Raw genomic sequence first — 18,073 nt, 5'->3', positions numbered from 1 at the left:
AACATCTAGTCATGTGCACCGATACCACAGCCACAACAGCCAATTATTCCATTCTCCCTAAAGCAAAATAAAAGCCACACAGCCGTGTTCCCTGGCATCCCTGCCAGCTGCAGCCCTATCCTAGGCATGGGGCCGCCTGTTCAGGGAACGTGGCAGAGGTGGCACAGTCATGCTCCTCTGAAGGGTGTGGGGGGGCCCTCATCCCACCTCCAGCTCCCCTGTGTCTCCGAGGCACCAGGGTCCTGGGCCCAGCAGCGTTGCATGTTCCCCGTGTCCCTGTGGTCAGGTCCCTTGCCTTCTCTGGCCTCCTTTTCCTCCCTTCTGAAATGAGGCGGTGTCACGGGATGAGCCCCAGGCCCCTCATGCTTCAGGGTTCTCATCATGGATATTATTTTTCTCCTTACTTCAGACCCCTGGGAATGTCATCCCCAATGGCAGGGATTGTATGGCCTCTAGTACTTGGTGTGAAACCTGGTAACCAGCAGTTCTCAAAACCATCACTGGAAGCACCCCTCTAGCGCCCCATGTACCCCGAGGTCCAAGCCCCAGGTGTTGACACTGAGCCAGAACTTAGAGTTAAAAAACAAGGTTGCTGGATCCTCTGGGCCCGCAAAACTGCCCTTTCTCAGCTCCATCTCTGATCCCTCCCATCATTACAGAAGTTCAAATCTCAAGCAATTTCTGCTTTCAGCTCGGGCAATCAGGGCCTAGAGGCCTCCATGGTGGCCAAGGGCCCTTCTTGGCCACCATGAAGGGAGCCCTGCCCCCCCAATTCTCTAGCACTTCAGGCAGTGTGGGGCCCCTGCTGAGGGCTCCCCAACCCCACCCCTCACCTCCTCTCCTCTTTCTTCCCAGTCTTAACAGGGAACTTGACCCGATAAGTACCCCCTTCTAAGGCTGGTCTGTTGCCCTTCATCAAGGCCAGGCATGGCAGGGGTGGGCTGCCCACGGTTCACCCAAGGTGGCTTTTCCTTCTGCAGCTCAGAGAACCTTCCCCTCAGGTGGCAACTATCACTGCAGCAGGAGTTGGGGTGCTATGGGGGACAGGAACTAGGGCATGACTTGATTTAGGAGACGGGTAAGTTAATGCGGCAAGGATGGGAGCCCTAGGTGGGGTCCAGCAGCCTATATCACCAGCCTGCTCATCAGGGAAGGAGCTGGCCAGGCTGATCCAGAAAAAGCCAGCAGGAGATTAAGAAAGTTATTAATGTTTGGAAATGGGATCTGGGCTGTCAGGGTATCATGTCACGCTGCTGAGGGGACAGGCGGGCAAGGAGAGCCCAGCAACTGTGCAAGGGGCATTTTAAAGCCTCTTCCAATGGAGCACAGAGACAACCTGGGCAAAAGCCCCCTTACTTCTGTGACCCAGGGCCAGGGCAGGGGTCAAGGGGCTCGGGCAGCTCAGAGGAGCCGGTCAAAGAGGACACTGTGGACTGGACCCTGGGGGAGTTCGAGGCTGGGCGGAGGGCTGGGCCAGGGGAGCTTCTGCATCTCTTAGCAGCCCACCTGCTACAAAAGCTGTCATCTTTGAACTCCTGTCCCAGGTGAGGCGGACGACACACACACACACACACACACACACACACACACACACACACACACACTGCAGCACTTACCAGGGGACAGGGCTGGGACAGTGGGGCAGACATACAGGTTAGCTCATTTGGGGTCCTGATGAGATAGTCCATGTCCCACGTGCAAAGGTGAGCAGACACATTCCCAGTGCACCCATACCCTCAAAATTAACACACAAAGACTCCCACTCAAGGTCACCAGCAGTGCCTGCTCATACAACTGCCTTCAAAAAACCAGATAGACAGAGAGCCTAACAGACCGAAAGGATATACAGGGCTAGTGCTCAGCCACTCCCACAGCCTCTGAGGACACTTGGCATACAGAGGCACGTGGCCGAGCTCCATACTCCACCTCCCCTGAAATTCTGAGGCAGACACAGCCATGGGAGGTCCAGGAACAATGCAAGGCAGGCAGCCTGGCTCTGCTTGCACGCAGAGAGCCGCTGGGTCTCTGCACACGCTCCGAAGGAGTCTATCTATCCCAGGATGGAGAGTCGTGCTCCCAATTCCTGAATTTGCCTTTCTTGAAGGAGGCATGCTGGGTCCTCATCCAGGGGCGTCTGCCCCTTCTCTTCCATAGGAGTAGGGTGTGAAGCCCCCACCCACACAGTGCTCACAGCCACACACCCCTCATTGTCCTTCAGGCTCCTTTGGGCAAGGAGAGAATGGGCCTCCTAGATGTGGCACCCGCTCCCACCATTCTCAACCTGGGGATTGGAAGGTACCTGCCAGGGACCCTTCTTCACCTAACCCCGGGAAAGGTCCCACACCTGGGACGCCTCCCGGTGCACCTTCGGGGGTGCCCCCTGCAACCTCCCAAAGTCCCCACCACACTTCTGGGCTGGGGCGGCAGGATCCGGGATGATTAAGGTCTCGTGGGGGCGGCCACCCTCTGGGAGCTGCGGGCTGCGGACAGGCAGCTCAGCTCAGCTCTCCCTCCCGGCGCCCTCGGTGATGAATTTCCTTCCTGACGTCTCGTTACTTATTGATGGCCTAATCCTGCTCGTTAATTCCCCAGCTCTCGTTAAAAATGAAAAGAAGCCGTTTGTGCTTGTACAAACCCGGAGGATCAGGATGGATGTGAGGGCGCTGGGGGTGGGGCGGGACAGGCGCCGCCGCCTCATTGGCCAGGAGACACGGCTCGGCCACGCCCAGCCCTGGGGGAGGGCAGCGGACAGAGGGGAGGGGGCCTCGATTCTCAGTCTGCGCGTGTGTGCCTGCGGCTCTTTCTGCAGGAAGCGGGGCGTGTGCGCGTGGAGTTGAGAGCTTGTGAATGCCCCTGAGACCCAAGTCCATCCACGAGTGTCCCTAGGTGTGTGGCTCTGGGTGTACACACAGACATAGGGGGCCAACACCCAGGCAAATGCAGGGGGTGCATGCGGTGTGAATTTCTACGCGCAAGTGTGCCTGACTACATGGGCAGGTGGGTCATATGCTTGTAATTGTGGGGGACGGGGTGCAGAGCCAGGCCCCGCCCCCAGGGCCCTCCGGAGCCTCACCAGTTTGCGCTGACACCAGTGGCAGAGGCCGCAGAGGACGACAGTGACGCTAAGGCTGACGGTGATGATGGCAGAGACCAGCAGGACATCGCGGGTGGGCGCCCCTGGGGAGGACATGGGCAGGTCAGACCCTCATTGGCCAGGGCCGGCCACTCTCCCTCGGCTCAGAGGCCCCCAGAAACACCAGAATGACCACCCTACCCTACCACCTGTCCCCGACACTGGGAGCTCTGAGCAAGTTCTACTCCCAGTTCTTTTTGGCTGGCTGACCTTGGGATGTCCCTTTCCCTTTCTGTGCCTCAGTTTCCTCATCCGTAAAATGGGGGAATTGTGCCAGTTGACGCCTCTCCTGGTCTCTCCCTGCATGGGCCCTGTGTGAACCCATGGCATCAATACTATCCCCCAAACTTGACATCCTCAGAAGGAGAGGCCAAGTGTGCCCGTAGCCCAGCCAGGCTTCGCAAGCCTTTTGAATCCCCTTAAAATAGCCACTGCTTCTTTAAGGCCTCCCTGCTCAGCACTCTGCCATGCCCCCAGCCCCGTACTGAGCTACAACTCCAGCTGAATTTGCCCAGAAGGGTTGTTATCTCCCGCAGTCCCTCTGAGGACATCTGCCCTATGGGCACTAACAGACCTTCTTAAGTGCCTGGCCAAGACTCGACAGTCTGTGCGGAGTCAAAGAGGAAATCTCTGGAACCCTCTGATCAGCCCTCACTCCCTTTAGCCCGGCTTTCCTTGGGCTGGAAGCCCCCCCAGCTAGCATCCGCACACCACACCCCCTCATCCCTCCGTCCCTGAGCTCCTCGTTTACAACCTTCTAACCGCTCACGGGGGCCGAGAGGCAGCTTCCACTCCAGGAGCTCAGGGTCCTATACTTCAGGAGTGGAAATGCTCAGGGACCTGTCCTGGGAGGAAAATCCCAGGTTTCTGTGCAGATCTCACCTCTTGCTCTCTGTGTGGCTTTGGACGAGTCACATAACTACTATCTTCTCCCCTGCAATGCAGATTAAACCTCCTCCTTGCCTTCTCACAGGTGGTTGTAAACATGAGCCCGAACCAAACGTAAAGAAGGCAAAACTTGACCAGAAATGATAGTGTGGGGGAGTCGAGCAGGAAACGGCATAGATCACATGTGCACTGTAAATATGTTGCACTGGGATGTGTCCTCAAGTCAAGGAGCCACTGTTTATTTACAGAGAAGCCTGTGTGGGCTTTTTGGTGCTAGTGACAGTGGTAATTAAGAGCTGACAATAGCTGTCTGGTCCTGGTTCCTGTGGTTTTAGCTTCTGGGCTCCAATTTCTCTTGCTTCGCTGTAGGGCCTCAGGAGGAGGGCCCAGAGGTCATCCCGAGCTCTCAGGAACCCCAGAGCTGCCTCCCACCCCCACGTCAGCACCCCGGGCACCTGGTTCACTACCCGCTCTCCCTAGAATCCTGCTTGGGCTCCACCTCTCCCTCCCCAATTTCCTGAGCCTCCCAGCTGTGGGAAAAGGCCACCCTTACCCGGCCCCCACCTATCTACCAGCCAGGCCAACTAAACTTTCTCTTGTCCTGAGTCTGCAGCCTCAGCCCCCAGGAAGGCCCTGTACCCTGTTCACTGTCAACATCAGGGCCCACAGCACGGGGGAGCTCTGACCCGGACAATCTGCAGACACCAAAGAACGGGTCCTGCCCTTCCCTCCCCTGGGTGGAGGAGTACATCTACATCCGCCAAAGTTCTCAGGCCACATGGGAGGCCTCCACCGTAAACCTCCAGGCTTCTGAGGGACGGGGTGGGGACGAGTGGGGAGAGTGATGGCCATAATACCGCAGGCATGCGACCAGGGCCCCAAGACGCAGGACGGCGGTAAGGAGATGAGCAAGTGTGGCTCCGGGAAGGGGGCCTGCGCTTCTTACAGCTCTCTCCAGGAACTGCCCCTGCACCAGTGGGAGGGCCTGGGCGTGTCGTGTGGGTTGTTGAACTCCCTTTCCAGTAAAGTAAATTCCATTCTTGGGCTGAGCTTTCTTCAACCGCCATCTATTGAGAATCTACCAGGAGGCACAGGGGACAGGCAAGAATTCAGCTAACTGTTTCTTAGCATGTTGGATGCTCCAGAACCAGCGAGTGGCAGCACACCAGCCTGGGGCACCAGCCTCCAAAATGCCCAAGAACAGACCCAAGGTTGAGTACGGCCTCTGCCTCTCTCTATATGTACTCTTTTAAATTTATTTTCCAATTATAGATGACAAGCCTCTGTCTCTTAATAGCTGTGTGGCCTTGGACAAGTGTCCTAACCCCTCAGTGTCTTCATTTTCTCTTTTATAAACTGAAGCTAAAAACAGCATCCCTCCGTGGGATTGTTGTTAGCATTCCATAGACAGGTATGACTACTGGGGTTGTCGGCGTCTGTTTTGTCACAGGTGTAAACGGAGGGCGCTGGGAGCATGAATGAAGAAGTGATTGCTGGACTAGGGAGAGATCTGGGAAGGCTCCCCTGAGGAGGTGGTATATGGTGTGGTTGGGGCATGGGGGTGAGGTGAGGGTAAAGGGAACAGCAAGAGCAAAGTCAAGGACGGGGTAAGAAGTGTCGGGCACGCTGTCTGAGGAGGTGGACTAAATCATGGGAAGTGAAGTGTGGAGACCAGGCTGGGGATGGGGGTACGACCTGATGCGGAAGGGGCTTGTCTCTCAGGCTGAGGGGCTTGTTGTAGGAGAGGCCGTGGGAGTCATGGGAAGTTTATGAGCAGCGGATGAGCGAGACCAGAGTGGGTGTCAGCAAGCTCATGACCTAGTCGTCGTCTTGCTGTGGTAGAAGGTTTCCTCTCCACACACACACAGCTCCTGGCCGTGGGGCGATTCTCAAAGGGGTCACCTCCGTGGAGCTTCCTCCTCTCTTTGCCAAACAAGGTCCTTTTCAAAAGCTGCTTGTCAACCTCTGCTGTAGGCTGGAGAGTCCCTTAAGACAGAGCCTGTCAATTCCAGAAGCCAGTGAGCACCCTCTGAATGGTCCCCAGAGTCCCAGGGAATGCCCATCTTAAGCAATGAGCCTTCTGTGGCATGCAGAATGAGCACTGGGCTTGGAGTCCAGGAGCAGCAGGCTGAGGCCCTATTCTGGTCACTAACCCACTATGTGGCCGTGGGCAAGGCGTTGCATCTCGCGGAGGTCAGTGCTTCCATTTGTGGAAGATCTGACCCTTCCCCACTCTGATGATGAGCAGGTGTCCTAGGTGTTCCAACTGAGGTAACGACTCGGTCTTCACCGCAACTGAGGTAAGCATTATGATTATCCCCATTTTACAGATGGGGAAACTGAGGAACAGAGCGGTCAAGTACCTCGTCCAAGGTCTTTCCGATAGGTGGTGGAGCCAGGGTTTGAACCCGGGCAGTCTGGCTCGGAGTCTGCACTCTGCTTGGAGTGCTCTTGGGATCCCCTAGAGTTCCCAGGAGTTCCGCAGGGGATATGGATATGGAGGTGGATGCTGAGTGGATGAGGCTGTGATCTCTCAAGGCCTCTTCAATCAAAGTAGCATCATTTCCCTGTTTCACATCTTGGGCTTTTGCAGACAATTCCATTTGAAGAAAGAGATATGTTGCTAAGGAAAACTGAGCCCCTTGGGATTGGTGACCCTGGGATCCCCCGCAGCATGGGTGGATGCCGTCATCTTCCAGACAGCTGAGCCCTTCCCTCCAAGATCTTCAGGCCCCGCAGCATCCCCCGAACAGCCCTTGAAGCCAGGGTGAGACAAACACTTGCCATTGCAAACTGTGTTGAGGCTGTGAACAAAAGTGACAAGATGTCCCCAGCCAACACTTGATATTGCCATCAAGGGGAACAAGCATGTTCTCACCTGCCAGCCAGAATGAAACCATTCCCAGAGCATAGAGTCACTCAGGATGAAAGAGACCTTGGAAGTCATGAGGTTCGGCCCCATCAGTCCACGAACCCCCTGGATAGCCGCGTTGGTGACAGGAAGCTGCTTCTGCAAGAGGCAGGCCCTCCGTGGATGGGCATAGTTATAGGCATAGCTGCTGTGCCTTGCACTGAGCTGAATCTGTCCCCCTAGAACTTGCCCTCATGGTCCTATGCTTGCCCTCTGGAACTGCTGGGAACGAGTCGGCTCCCTCTGCCACATGACAGGCCTCCAAATCTTTGCCGACAGCTCTCATGTCCCCCTCCAGTTTTCTCTAGGCAAAGCTGTCCCAGCCCTTCTAAACCCTTCCTCCGATGACATATATGGTTTCAAGTCCTCTTAGCATCAGCATATTAACATTTGGGGAAAGAAAATATTGCAGCTCTAGTCAGCCTTTTGACAGAGCTGAATTCCACGACCTATCTTGAGGCAGAGGAGACATCCTGGGCCCCAGGGGGTGAGACAGACAAGGGCAGACAGATGACCTGGGAGGCAGGGTGAGCCAGGAGAAACAGGTCTCCTAGGTCCAATCCCAGAGGCATCCTGGGAGTGAGGTGTGAGCTCAGGCACATCGCTGCCCCTCTGCCCAGGCCTGTGGCAGGGATGTCAGCCGATTAGAGCTCAGGATTAATGATAATCTAACAGAGTCCTACAGACTTTGCCAGTCCTGTGGGCAGAGCCCGTGCTCCTGATCATGCCACTCCCCAAGGAGCTCTCAACGTAAAGCCCGTGTACTCTAGGAGGTGGCCCACGTCTTAGGGTGGACAAGGTGCTCACGCACAGGCTTCCCCTCTAGTGTGTCAGCTCCATGAGGGCAGTGCTTGCTGTCCTGTTCACTGCTGTCTTCCTGGCACCGAGGACGGAGCAGAGCATATAGTAGGTGCTCAATAAATTCTTGTTGAAAGAATGAGTGAGGAAGAATACTAGACCTCTAGGAATAATAACGGAGGCTGCCGTTTATTAAGCATCTACTGTGTGCCAGACTCCAGGGGTCCATGAAGGCAGGGGCTGTATCTGCTTTGCTCATCCCAGGATTGTCTGTAACAGGCTGACACATGGGAGGCACTCAGTAAATATTTGTTGAATGTTCAATACTTGCATGTTATCGACCTTGTCACTCAAACAAGATGAGAGAGGCTGCAGCGAGAGAGTTTGAGAACCTCTCTTTACACACACACACACACACACACGAAGAATATCATCAACACACTGGACCCCTTGCATTCTTCCCCCATGCTCATTTTTGCCTGACAAGTCCTGATTTTTGTATACTCAGATAAAAAGTACAGCCTCCAAGAAGCTTTCTATAATCTCCCCAGAAAGGAATTACCTTCTCCTACCTCCAAGCTCACCTGACGCTGTGCCTGTGCCTTTCTTTTAGGGTGCAGTGATTAAGTGCCAAGGCTCTGGAGCCAGTGATTAACTGTCTGGTCTCAAATTTTGGCTCTTATTCTTCCAAGCTGAGTGACCGAATCTCTGTGTGCCTTGGTTTCCCCATCTGTAAATGGAGGCTAATAATAGCACAGGCCTCATAGGACTACTGTGAGGTTTAAAGGAATTAGCACATATAACGTGCTTAGCACAGTGCCTGACACAGTATAAGCAGGCAATAAATGCTTGCTGTTATCATAGCATTACCACGTTTCGCTCGGTATTAGAGACATCTGGGGCACCGAGCTGGCACTCACTGACTGTTGAATGAAATACTGAATTAGATATGCATCTACTTTTCCCCACAGGACAAGAGAGACCTGGGGTCATGTCTCACTCAATTCTGTACACACGCCCGACTCCCCCATCCCTGCCTTAGGATCCCTGGCCCAGCACTTGACCAAAAGCAGGCATCAGCGAATACCCACGGAAAGGAATGGGGAGGGCTGAGGAACAGGAGGTTGGGGTAGGGGCGACAGCTGGAAGCCAGGCTGGGTTCCAGGTGTGAACTGTAGACCTGACCCCATCCCTTGCCGGGGCTCTGCTCCCACTCCAAATTCCTTCTCATCTCCTTAGCAAGCCATGATTTATGGATGAACAGAATCAAACAGGGCTGCTGGCTGCTGGGATGCCCTGGGGAGCTACTGGAGAGGGAATGAACTACTGAGGGCAAGCTCACCAGCTACCCAGGGGGAACGAGAGGAGAGCCAGAGGGGGAACAGGTACACACATACACAGGCCACAGGCACTGACATCCGTGGTGCACGCTCTCTCTCTCTCTCTACACACACACACACACACACACACGTGCGCACGCACCACAGAGACTCAGTCCTTGCCCAACACCCATGCTTACATTCACACACACACGTGCATGGTCACTCATGGCCATGGCCCACTCGGCTGTCTACAGGGCCTAAGTGTTGATGCACTTCCTCTAGCCTGGAATTCTCTCTCTACGTCCATTATTTGTTTACTTGAAGCCTGTCTGTCCTTCTGAGGCAGAGCAGTGGGACAGGAAGTAGACTTGGAGGCAAATGACCTGAATTCAAGTCCCACCTCTGCCCCTGGCATGACCCTGACATGGCCCATTATGGGCCTAAGTGCTTTACCTTCAAATGATGAGAATAACCCCTGACTTCCCCTGCTGGGGTCCTGTGAGGATCAAATAACAGCTCACATTAATTGAGCACACGTCTTTTGTGGCAAACATTGTGCCAGGAAGTTTATATGCACCATCTTGTGTGATCTCCACAACCTTGAACTATTATTATTCCTATTTCACAGAGGAAGAAACAGGCATGGAGAATTAAGGCAACTTGAGCCTGTCCTTTACCACAGCTACAGCTGAAGGATGTGACGGCATTCTGTAATATGCTACATTGTATGACCGAGCCACACTCAACTTTCTCCTTCCATCGAGCAGGCCGTCTTTCACACCTGAGGCTTTGCATAAGCTGTTGCCTCTTCCAGGAATGCCCTTCCGCCTATTCTCTACCCTCGAGATCCCTAGATGAAGATAGCCTTCATTCCTTCCCACATTTCCTTCTATTTCTTCTAGAACTATGGCAATTCTTCCTTGGGTTAATTGTCTTTCCCCAATGGGAGCTCCTGGAGGGCTGAAACCCCAGATCACTCATCTCTGTGGCCTAAGGTCTGGTACACAGGAGAGGCTGGGTAAGTAAGTGCTGAACATTCAATTATTCAAGGCCCCAGGGAAGCCCCCCTCTTCCAGGAAGCCCTCCCTGATGACATACACTCACAGCAGTCTCTTCCTTCTCCAAATGTGAATTAACTGACCCTCTGTCCACCTAGCCTTTCTTGGAGGGGGTAGTCTGGTTCCTCAAGCAGGACCAGTGGCGTACAGTCCTGTCTCCCCACTGCTGGGGGTCTGCCACAGCCCAGGACAATTCAGAGAAGCTGCCAGACACACTGGAAATCTGTGCACATCGGCTCTTTCCCCCAGAATTCGCTCGTTCTTACGCTCTCAGATGGTGACATGCACAGTCCTCATATCTAGCCCTTCCAAAGTTGTCCTGTCGCCCCCACACCCTCCCAGCCTAGACTGCTTCCCTCTTTCGGGCACCTCCAGATCCCAGGCCCTCACTCTTCATCCCAAGCATTTTGATTGTGGCGACTAATGTACGCTCAACACCAACCTGTGTCCACAATCCTCAGCACCTGTCTGAAGGTGAATACGCTTATGCTCATTTTACAAAGGAAACTGAGGCTCAGAGGGTTAGGTATCTGCCCAAGTGCACACAGCAGAAGCCAGGCAATGCCAGGATTAGACTTGGAGTCTGTAAGACCCCAAACCATGTAGCTCTCATTCTGTTCCATCCCTCAGGAGCTAAGCCTTGAAATGAGTGGCTCCAAGGATAGCAGGAAAAGAAGAAAGAAACCGAGTGAACACAAAATACAGCTGGAGAAAGAACTTCTGCTTCCCCAAAAATTTTACCAAAGAAAGCCATGTCTGTTTACCCCAAGCACTGAAGAGAACCTGATCACACACATACCTTTCCTGGGGCTTCTTCCTCCATCCACCAGCCCAGCCCTTGGCCTTAGTAAAGCACTCATTAGAGAGATGCTCAGTTCACCTAAAGGTCTCAGAACAGGTAGGGGGTTGGGCACCTGGGGCTGGACAGAGTGGGAACGGGGAGAAATGGAGGGCAGGGTGCCAGAGGACTTGCTTAGGGCCCTGTCTCTTGTGCTGACTAGGGTGCAACTACTATTTCAGAAATAAAGCAGAGTGATGTTGGGGGTGGCTGGGGCTACATCTGCCAGAGTGTTCCCTTCCTGATCCCGCCTCCTCCCACCTCATTCTGCACCAGGACGTATCATGCCCCAGCACCTCCCCCCATTCTTTGGTGGCTGCATGATGACATTTCAGGTGGAAAGCAGTGAAAGCTGGAGCCACAGATTTCCATAGGAAGCACCCCTCCACGTGCATGCAGAGCAGCTGGAAGGTGGGAGGGCATTTACAAGTGCAGAGCTTAGCAGCCCCAGAGCTATCTGGGCATGGGAAGGGGGGTACATTTTTGGTGCCTCCATCCCTCCTCTCAAACCAACACACTTAAGAAAGCTAGAAAAGGCATAGTTGGGGAGATAGCAACAGAAAAGCAATGAGCTAAACTCTGAACCCCAGACAGCCGGGCAAACTGCCAGGCCTCCCGTCATGACAAATTTTCTGCCCTCTCTCCACTCTAAAACTCCCTGCTCCGGGCCACCCACTTTGGGAATAGGGGTAGCTCATTTCTTGCTACGGGAAAAAGAAAATGAGATTGGGCGGGCAGAAGGAAACAAAGAAAAAGGCAGAGAGATCCAGGCACTCATTTCCCAGGAAAGCTGAGCCATGGCCCTCCCCCCATGCTCTCCAGACAGTCTCTCTGAGTGTCCTTCGAAAAACACTGGAGGTACCCACAACCCCTCCAGCCTCACCTGGGGCAGGAACAAGGCTGGCGAAAGAGGAGGCCTGAGGGGAATTGTTTTGGAAAGTTAGGACTAGCTGAAAATAGGGGCTTAGCACTAGCAAGTCTCAACCTTGACTGTAATAAAAACAGATAATGTGTGAGTGAGCTAGAGAGAGAGCACTGGCAGGGGCCGCAGAGGCCGGCTGGATGCAGACGGTTTAGAATTCAGAGGAGATGCCAAGTGAGTAAACAGCGAATGAAGGATTATCCGGATGGGCCAGGAGCTGTTCCAGCAAGAAATTGAATGGGGACATGTCAAGATCCACAAGCACTTCGACTCCTCATCAGGGAGCAGGGCCTGGTGAGCTGTGAGGGCCTCATCCACACCTTCTTTACCTCTGCTCTGTCTTCTAGCAGACAACATGGCTTTTGTAATGATGGCTCACATTTGTTCAGCGCAGAACAGTTTACGGAGGATTTCACATCCATTGTCATACTTAATGGAGGTGACGGGGGTATCTTCTCCCTGGTGATCCCCTTCCCTCACCACTGCCACCCCCACTTCCCACAATTCCTGGCTTAGGGAAGCCTGGTGTGTCTGGCTTTAGTGTTCAGCCTCAAAAGAGAGGGATGGGGAGACAAGCCATCTACAGACCCCAAAAAGCTGCTGAGTCCAGAAGTCATCAGGGTTAAAGCCATTCGGGACAAAATGGGCCAGGTGCCAGCTCTGGGTAGAGAGCACAAGCTGAAGGGTGTCCAGCCAGGAGTTAGCCTGGAAACTGCCATCCTCATCACCCACCTCTATCCCAAAGCTGATGAGCTGCCTGCATGGCCATGAAAACAACGATCATGTCCATCAGAGCAGCAGGAGCCCAGGAAAGGAGCTCAGATAGAGGGCTTCTCTGCCAGGAGTGTGGAGTGGGGGCAGGATCACGGACGTGTGAGGATTAAGTGCAGGTCTTGACCACTAGTTACTCCTATGAATAATACATTGTTGTGCCTTGGCCTAAATCAGCATCTTATTGTTATTAATAATACACAGCTGCAAAGAAGCTGGGGTGGGAATGGTGTGCAATATTTTATTCGAGGATCTCAGAGCACTTAAGAGTTCCTCATGCCGATGACTCAATTTTACCTCCCCAAGTCACAGGCTTCCTTACAGGCCAGGGCACCTGTCCTGCCCTGACACCCTCCCACCTGAGGCTGGAAGACATGAAAGCCATCGGTGCTAGGAATCTTCCATCCTGAGATGCAGATTCTTGACCCGGGGTTTTAGTGGGAGAGGGGATACGCTTAATCTTTGCCAGAGCTCTCAGGGATGCAACATAATGTGAAGCTGCTCCCAGAGGTGCTTAGAAAGGAGGGGGATTAGTGGGAATCCAGTTGTGGGAGAGATGGATGAAAAGGGATTGGGGTTCTGAGTCCAGTTCTGCCACCCACTGTGTCATTGCGGCTGTGTGACCTTAGACAACTAACTCAACTTTCTGGTCCTAAATCGCCTCGTTGGAATACAGGGTGTCTGAGATTCCCTATCGGAAGTGCCATTCTACCATATTCTGGAGTATCATTCGCATCACAAAGGTTAAACTGAGCAGCCGCCCTGAGCTCTGTCCACGTGCTGAAACAACCGCCAGCCGCTCCTCCGCTGTCCTTGGTGCTGAAACTGAACTCAGTCCTGGGACTGAGCCTTCCTCCAGGCCACCTTTTGCTTGCCTCTGATGAGCCAGATCTAACCGACCGGAACCGTTTTCAGGGCTGCAGCATAATGGCCCTACCTTCCTCTGCCAATTCCTCCCTGATCAACCCCAAACTGAAGCCCAGCCAGCGACCAACCGACCTCAGGATCTCCTTTCCCACCCGGTGAGGTCCTCTGATGCCAAGGACCCAGTCAGCAGTACGACTCCAGACAAAAAGAGTCTCCCCGCTAATGTAAATGCCACATCCCACGCCCTCGAGGGGAGCCTGCCGCACTGCCTCCTGAAGGCGAGCGCGGGTACTGCGCTCAGAACAGGAGCGCAGAAGGCCCCCAGTGGTGGCGCGGGGCGAGTGGGGAAGAAGTGGCAGACGGTCCGGCCCCGCCGCCCCCTACCCCTTCCGGGGCAATCTGCCACTCAGAGCTTGCAGCACTGCCCAACACCCCAATGCTCCAAATGTGTTCCAGCGGCCTGGGGGCCTGCTGCCTGGTTCACATTAAAGATTCAACCCAGATGGCCAGGCCAGATGAAACTTCCTGCTCCCTCGTCCAAGGCCAGTCGGGTAGACCTGTTTAAACAAACACAACCTTCCCTCCTACTGCAGGGCCAGTCCTACCAAGATGAATACAAAGGCCTGTAATATCCCTCCCCCGGGGCAGAGGATCCCTACATCATACCTGCCCTGATAAGAAAGTTGCCCACAGCCCCTCCCCAGGCAAAAGTGGGGGTCGGGGAAGAAGGCCACAGCTGCAGCCCACTCTTGTCCCCCTACCCCACAGGTGGGGGCTCTTTGAGAAGCAGATCTGCTTGGTGTTTCTAGGGACTGCTTGATATTAGTCTCACTGGGTATAAAAATTTCCCTCTTTCAGAAAAGGGGAAAAAGCAAAACAAATAAAACCATTTGAAGACAACACTCAAAATCACAGCTTCTCTGGAGTCAGGCAGGGAGTAAAGAGCATAGCCTTTAATTACAGCAGATACTATAGCTAATGGCATTTATTGAGCACTTACTATAGGCCAAGCACTGTGCTAAGAGCTCTGCAAACATTATTTCATTTAGCCTTACAACCACCACCCCCTTCGCCCCGCCTCGAGAGGAAGCGTAACGATCAGCATCCGACAGAAGAAGAAAGTGGAGTTTGGAGAGGTGAGGTGACCACTCAGGGTGGTGCAGCTGGTGCGTGGTAAGACTGGCATGGGAAACCACATCTTTCTCCCTTTAATCTTGCAGCTCAGCTAGATCCACCTCACCATCCTTCCATGTTCTGGGAGTCTTGATGCCCCTCCAGTATTTCCAAGACCACCCATTCCTCCATTATTCTCACATCTCAGCTGAGAGCCACATGGAAGAAGACAATGACAACGTACACTCCCACAGCACTTTACAGCCTGCAAAGTGTTTTCATAGCCACTGTCCAAATCAACCCTCGTGATACTGAGGCCCTCTTATGATTTTACAAGAGTGAAAACTAAGGCTCAAAGGAATAAGTAGCTTGCCCCAAGTCACACAGTAAGTAGTGGAGCCAGAAAACTCAGATGAAGATGGTGGGACTTGGAGCCCAGTGCTCTCTGCCCTCCTCTCCAAGGCTGGGGTCCTGGGAGCAACCCTGGGAGGGAGTCCTAAGGGCCTTCATCTCCTGAGGGGCTTCCTGAGTCCCTGACCTGGGTTATTTCCCTCCTCCTGCTCCCTAGTGCCCATCAGTTGGCTTGGCTCTAACTTGGAGTCTCAATGTTTCATTCTAAATGAAATTTTTTCCAGGCAATTACTTCCTGCTAATTAGGAGGCAAGGCTGCCAGTCCCTGGGCCCTGCGCTGACCCCTTTTCTCAACTCACAGGGGCAGAGGGTTGTTGAGGTACAGGGTAGCAGCACCAGCCACAGAAACTGCCTGGGTCAGCCCCATCGGCTGAAAGAGGTCAGGAAACTTTTGAGGGCAGCGGGGCTGATGGAGGAGCAAGGAGCTTCAAGGAACTGAAAGACGGGAGGTGGGGATGCTGGGGAGGGAAGGACTCTGAAGTGGGAGAGAGCCAGGGTCTAAGAAGCAAGAAGGAGCCTCGACATGGCCTGCAGAGTAAAGGAGAGACCTAGGCTCAGGAGCAGCAGGGCGAGCCAGGAAGTTCCAGAGAAACCAAGACACGTGCCATGTTGTATGAAGGAAAAAAGAGGTATCTCAGGAAGCAGAGAGACAGAGGAGAGGGGAGAGATCTCCCCTCTGCGGAGGGAGAGGGAGGAAGAAAACACCCTGGCAAATGGTCAAGATTCTAGAAGTGGAAGAGGCAGAGAGGGGGTGATACTGGGAGACTCCAGGAAGGGGAAGGAGAGAGGAAGGACAGGGAGGAAGGAGGAACTGCTCAAGAAAAGCCCTGGAGAGAAGGGGAGGAAAGCAGGGGAGGACGGCTGGAGTGGCAGCTCCCAGAGCCCCAAAAAGGGCTCTCTCTACGTCATTGTCCTTGAGCCTCCCCCAATGTCAGTGCCAAGCCAGTCGGGCCTGCATGCCCTCCTACGCATCCACAGGTACAGGCGGGCATGATGGCAGGCCACCAGCCGGCTCAGGTGGCCGGATGCTCCATTCACACTCAGGGCAGCCAGCCCACCTCTCTTCCTGCCAACCTGCCACCCTCTCCAGTGGGCTGAGCCAGGGACCCTCCTGGGTCACACAGCAACATGACCAGGAGGTTCTGGGACGCCCTCTGTAAAACCTCCCCACTTTAATAGAGGGAGGATCAAGGCCCAGAGAGGAAACAGTGCTTGTCCAAGGTCATGTAGCAAGTGAGTGATGAAGCCAGATATAGAGGGCTCAGGGTCCTGTTCCCTCCTGGGCAAAGCCAGTAACAGGAGATAAAGACAGGTCTTGGTTGCCAGCAAGTCAGTCCCTGATCAGTTTAAGCCCTGTGGAGTGTGGCATAGCAGGTGGAAGGAAGCAAGGGTAGCCAGGGGCTGGAAGGGAAACACAGGAAGTCACCATTTATGGAGCACTGGGCGGGAAGGTTCCACATGCGTTATAATCGCAGCGGACATTATTGAGCACTTACTGGGTACAGTGTTCCAGCCACATAAGATGTTACATGCAGGATCCCATTTAATCTCCACAATAACCCGACAAAGTATGTATCATTATTATTTCATTAGAGGGGAGAAACTGAGACTCAGGACGGTTGAGTCACTGGCCACGTCTACAGGCTAACCAGTGCCATGTTTCCGACTCAAGCAGCCGGCCACCGCCCTGAGGACCCCTCCACCCCGATATTACCTAACGATGCTCAGATCCCTGAGCTCTCAAGATCCCGGCCCAGCCCTGGCAGAATTTAGGCCCCAGAAGTCAACGGGGTAACAATCCTGTGTTGTGGGGGCTTCTTGTGGCCCAAAGCGGGGGCAGTGTCAGGAGGTCCCACACTTGAACAAGCCCTGTCTTAAGGTGCTAGAGTCTGGGTTCTAGTTTGGGTTCTGCCACCAACTTACCGTGTGACTTTGGGCAGGTCACTTGTCCTCTCTGAACTTGGTGCTCCCACTTACATCATCAGAGAGGAGGACCAGATAATGAGAAATAGCACACAGACGGTGCTAACTGTGTAACAGGCCCGGTTCTTGGCAGTTTACTTACATTAACTCATCGAATCCTCCCAGCCACCCTCTGAAGTAGGTGCTATTATTGTCTCCATTTTACAAATGGGGAAATGTTGTAATGAGGGGTTAACTTGCCCACGGTCAGAAAGCTGATCAATACACAGACGAGCTGGGATTTTAACCCCATTACTTTGGAGTCAAGAGTCCCCGCTCTGGCTGCCACGCCACATTATTTCCCAAATGACTTTCTCAGCCCCTGCTCGGTGCCCCAGAGAGGTCTACTTATATCCCTCTGCACAGGCATACATGCCATCATGTTTCCACATGAGAAGCACACGCAGCATCATGGGTCTGTATGGTACATGTGTTTGCCTCCATACCTGCTCCTGCGCGTTCAACCCAATTGCTGTCTGGAATAGGCACTCGGTCATACATTCCCACAAGCATTCCGGCACCAAGAACAGGTCAACTCCGGCAGGTCCGCACACACACCCATCCCCCTTTCTGGGCACCGGCTGACTTGTGGGGGCCCTGTGCCACGTCTCAGCACACAGCCACGTGGCAGTGACATGGGTCACCACACCCCTTCTCCTCTGCTCCTCGCCTGGTGCCTGGGTGGCTCACACGTCACATCGTGCACCTGCCGGCACCCCCATCCATGCTGCCTTCCTCACGCTTCTCCCCTAACAGGAGCGGGCACCTTCTCCAGGAAGGAAGCAGGCACAGGCCCAGCTCCCACAGCCCGAAGATGCCAGCCAATCCGGGGGTGGAGGGGGAGAAAGAGGCATCGACCGGAGGCTCTGGGGAACCTGGGGTCCACAGCTTCTGTCTGAAACTCAGCCCTCTCTTAGGTCTGGGTGCCAGAGCTGAGTTCTCAGGACCCCAGATATGACCCTCCTCTATCATTGCTAGATGTGGGGCCAGATGGGGAACCTGGGGACCTTGCCCAACTCTCCTGAGCAGGACTGTGGTGCCACAAGGGCTTCTCTGGCCAAGTTACCATTGCACCCCCC

General features: G+C 54.1%; 1 protein-coding gene across 1 annotated transcript in view; it reads right to left on the bottom strand.

The window, feature by feature from the left end:
- The window catches only part of SYT7 (synaptotagmin 7), a 59,318-nt gene that overhangs the window by 32,590 nt on the left and 8,655 nt on the right, over positions 1 to 18,073 (bottom strand). The window contains exons 2-3 of the mRNA XM_039860243.1: positions 2,974 to 3,177; positions 2,636 to 2,731 (exon numbers count right to left, since the gene is read on the bottom strand). Coding sequence (XP_039716177.1) covers positions 2,636 to 2,731; positions 2,974 to 3,177 — 300 coding nt within the window. The remainder of the gene's footprint in view (positions 1 to 2,635; positions 2,732 to 2,973; positions 3,178 to 18,073) is intronic.

This window comes from Pteropus medius, unplaced genomic scaffold, assembly GCF_902729225.1.
Source record: "Pteropus medius unplaced genomic scaffold, Ma_sr-lr_union100, whole genome shotgun sequence".
Classification (NCBI taxonomy): domain Eukaryota; kingdom Metazoa; phylum Chordata; class Mammalia; order Chiroptera; family Pteropodidae; genus Pteropus; species Pteropus medius.
Note: the sequence above shows the minus strand (reverse complement) of the source record. Positions and strands in the feature narration are given on the sequence as shown.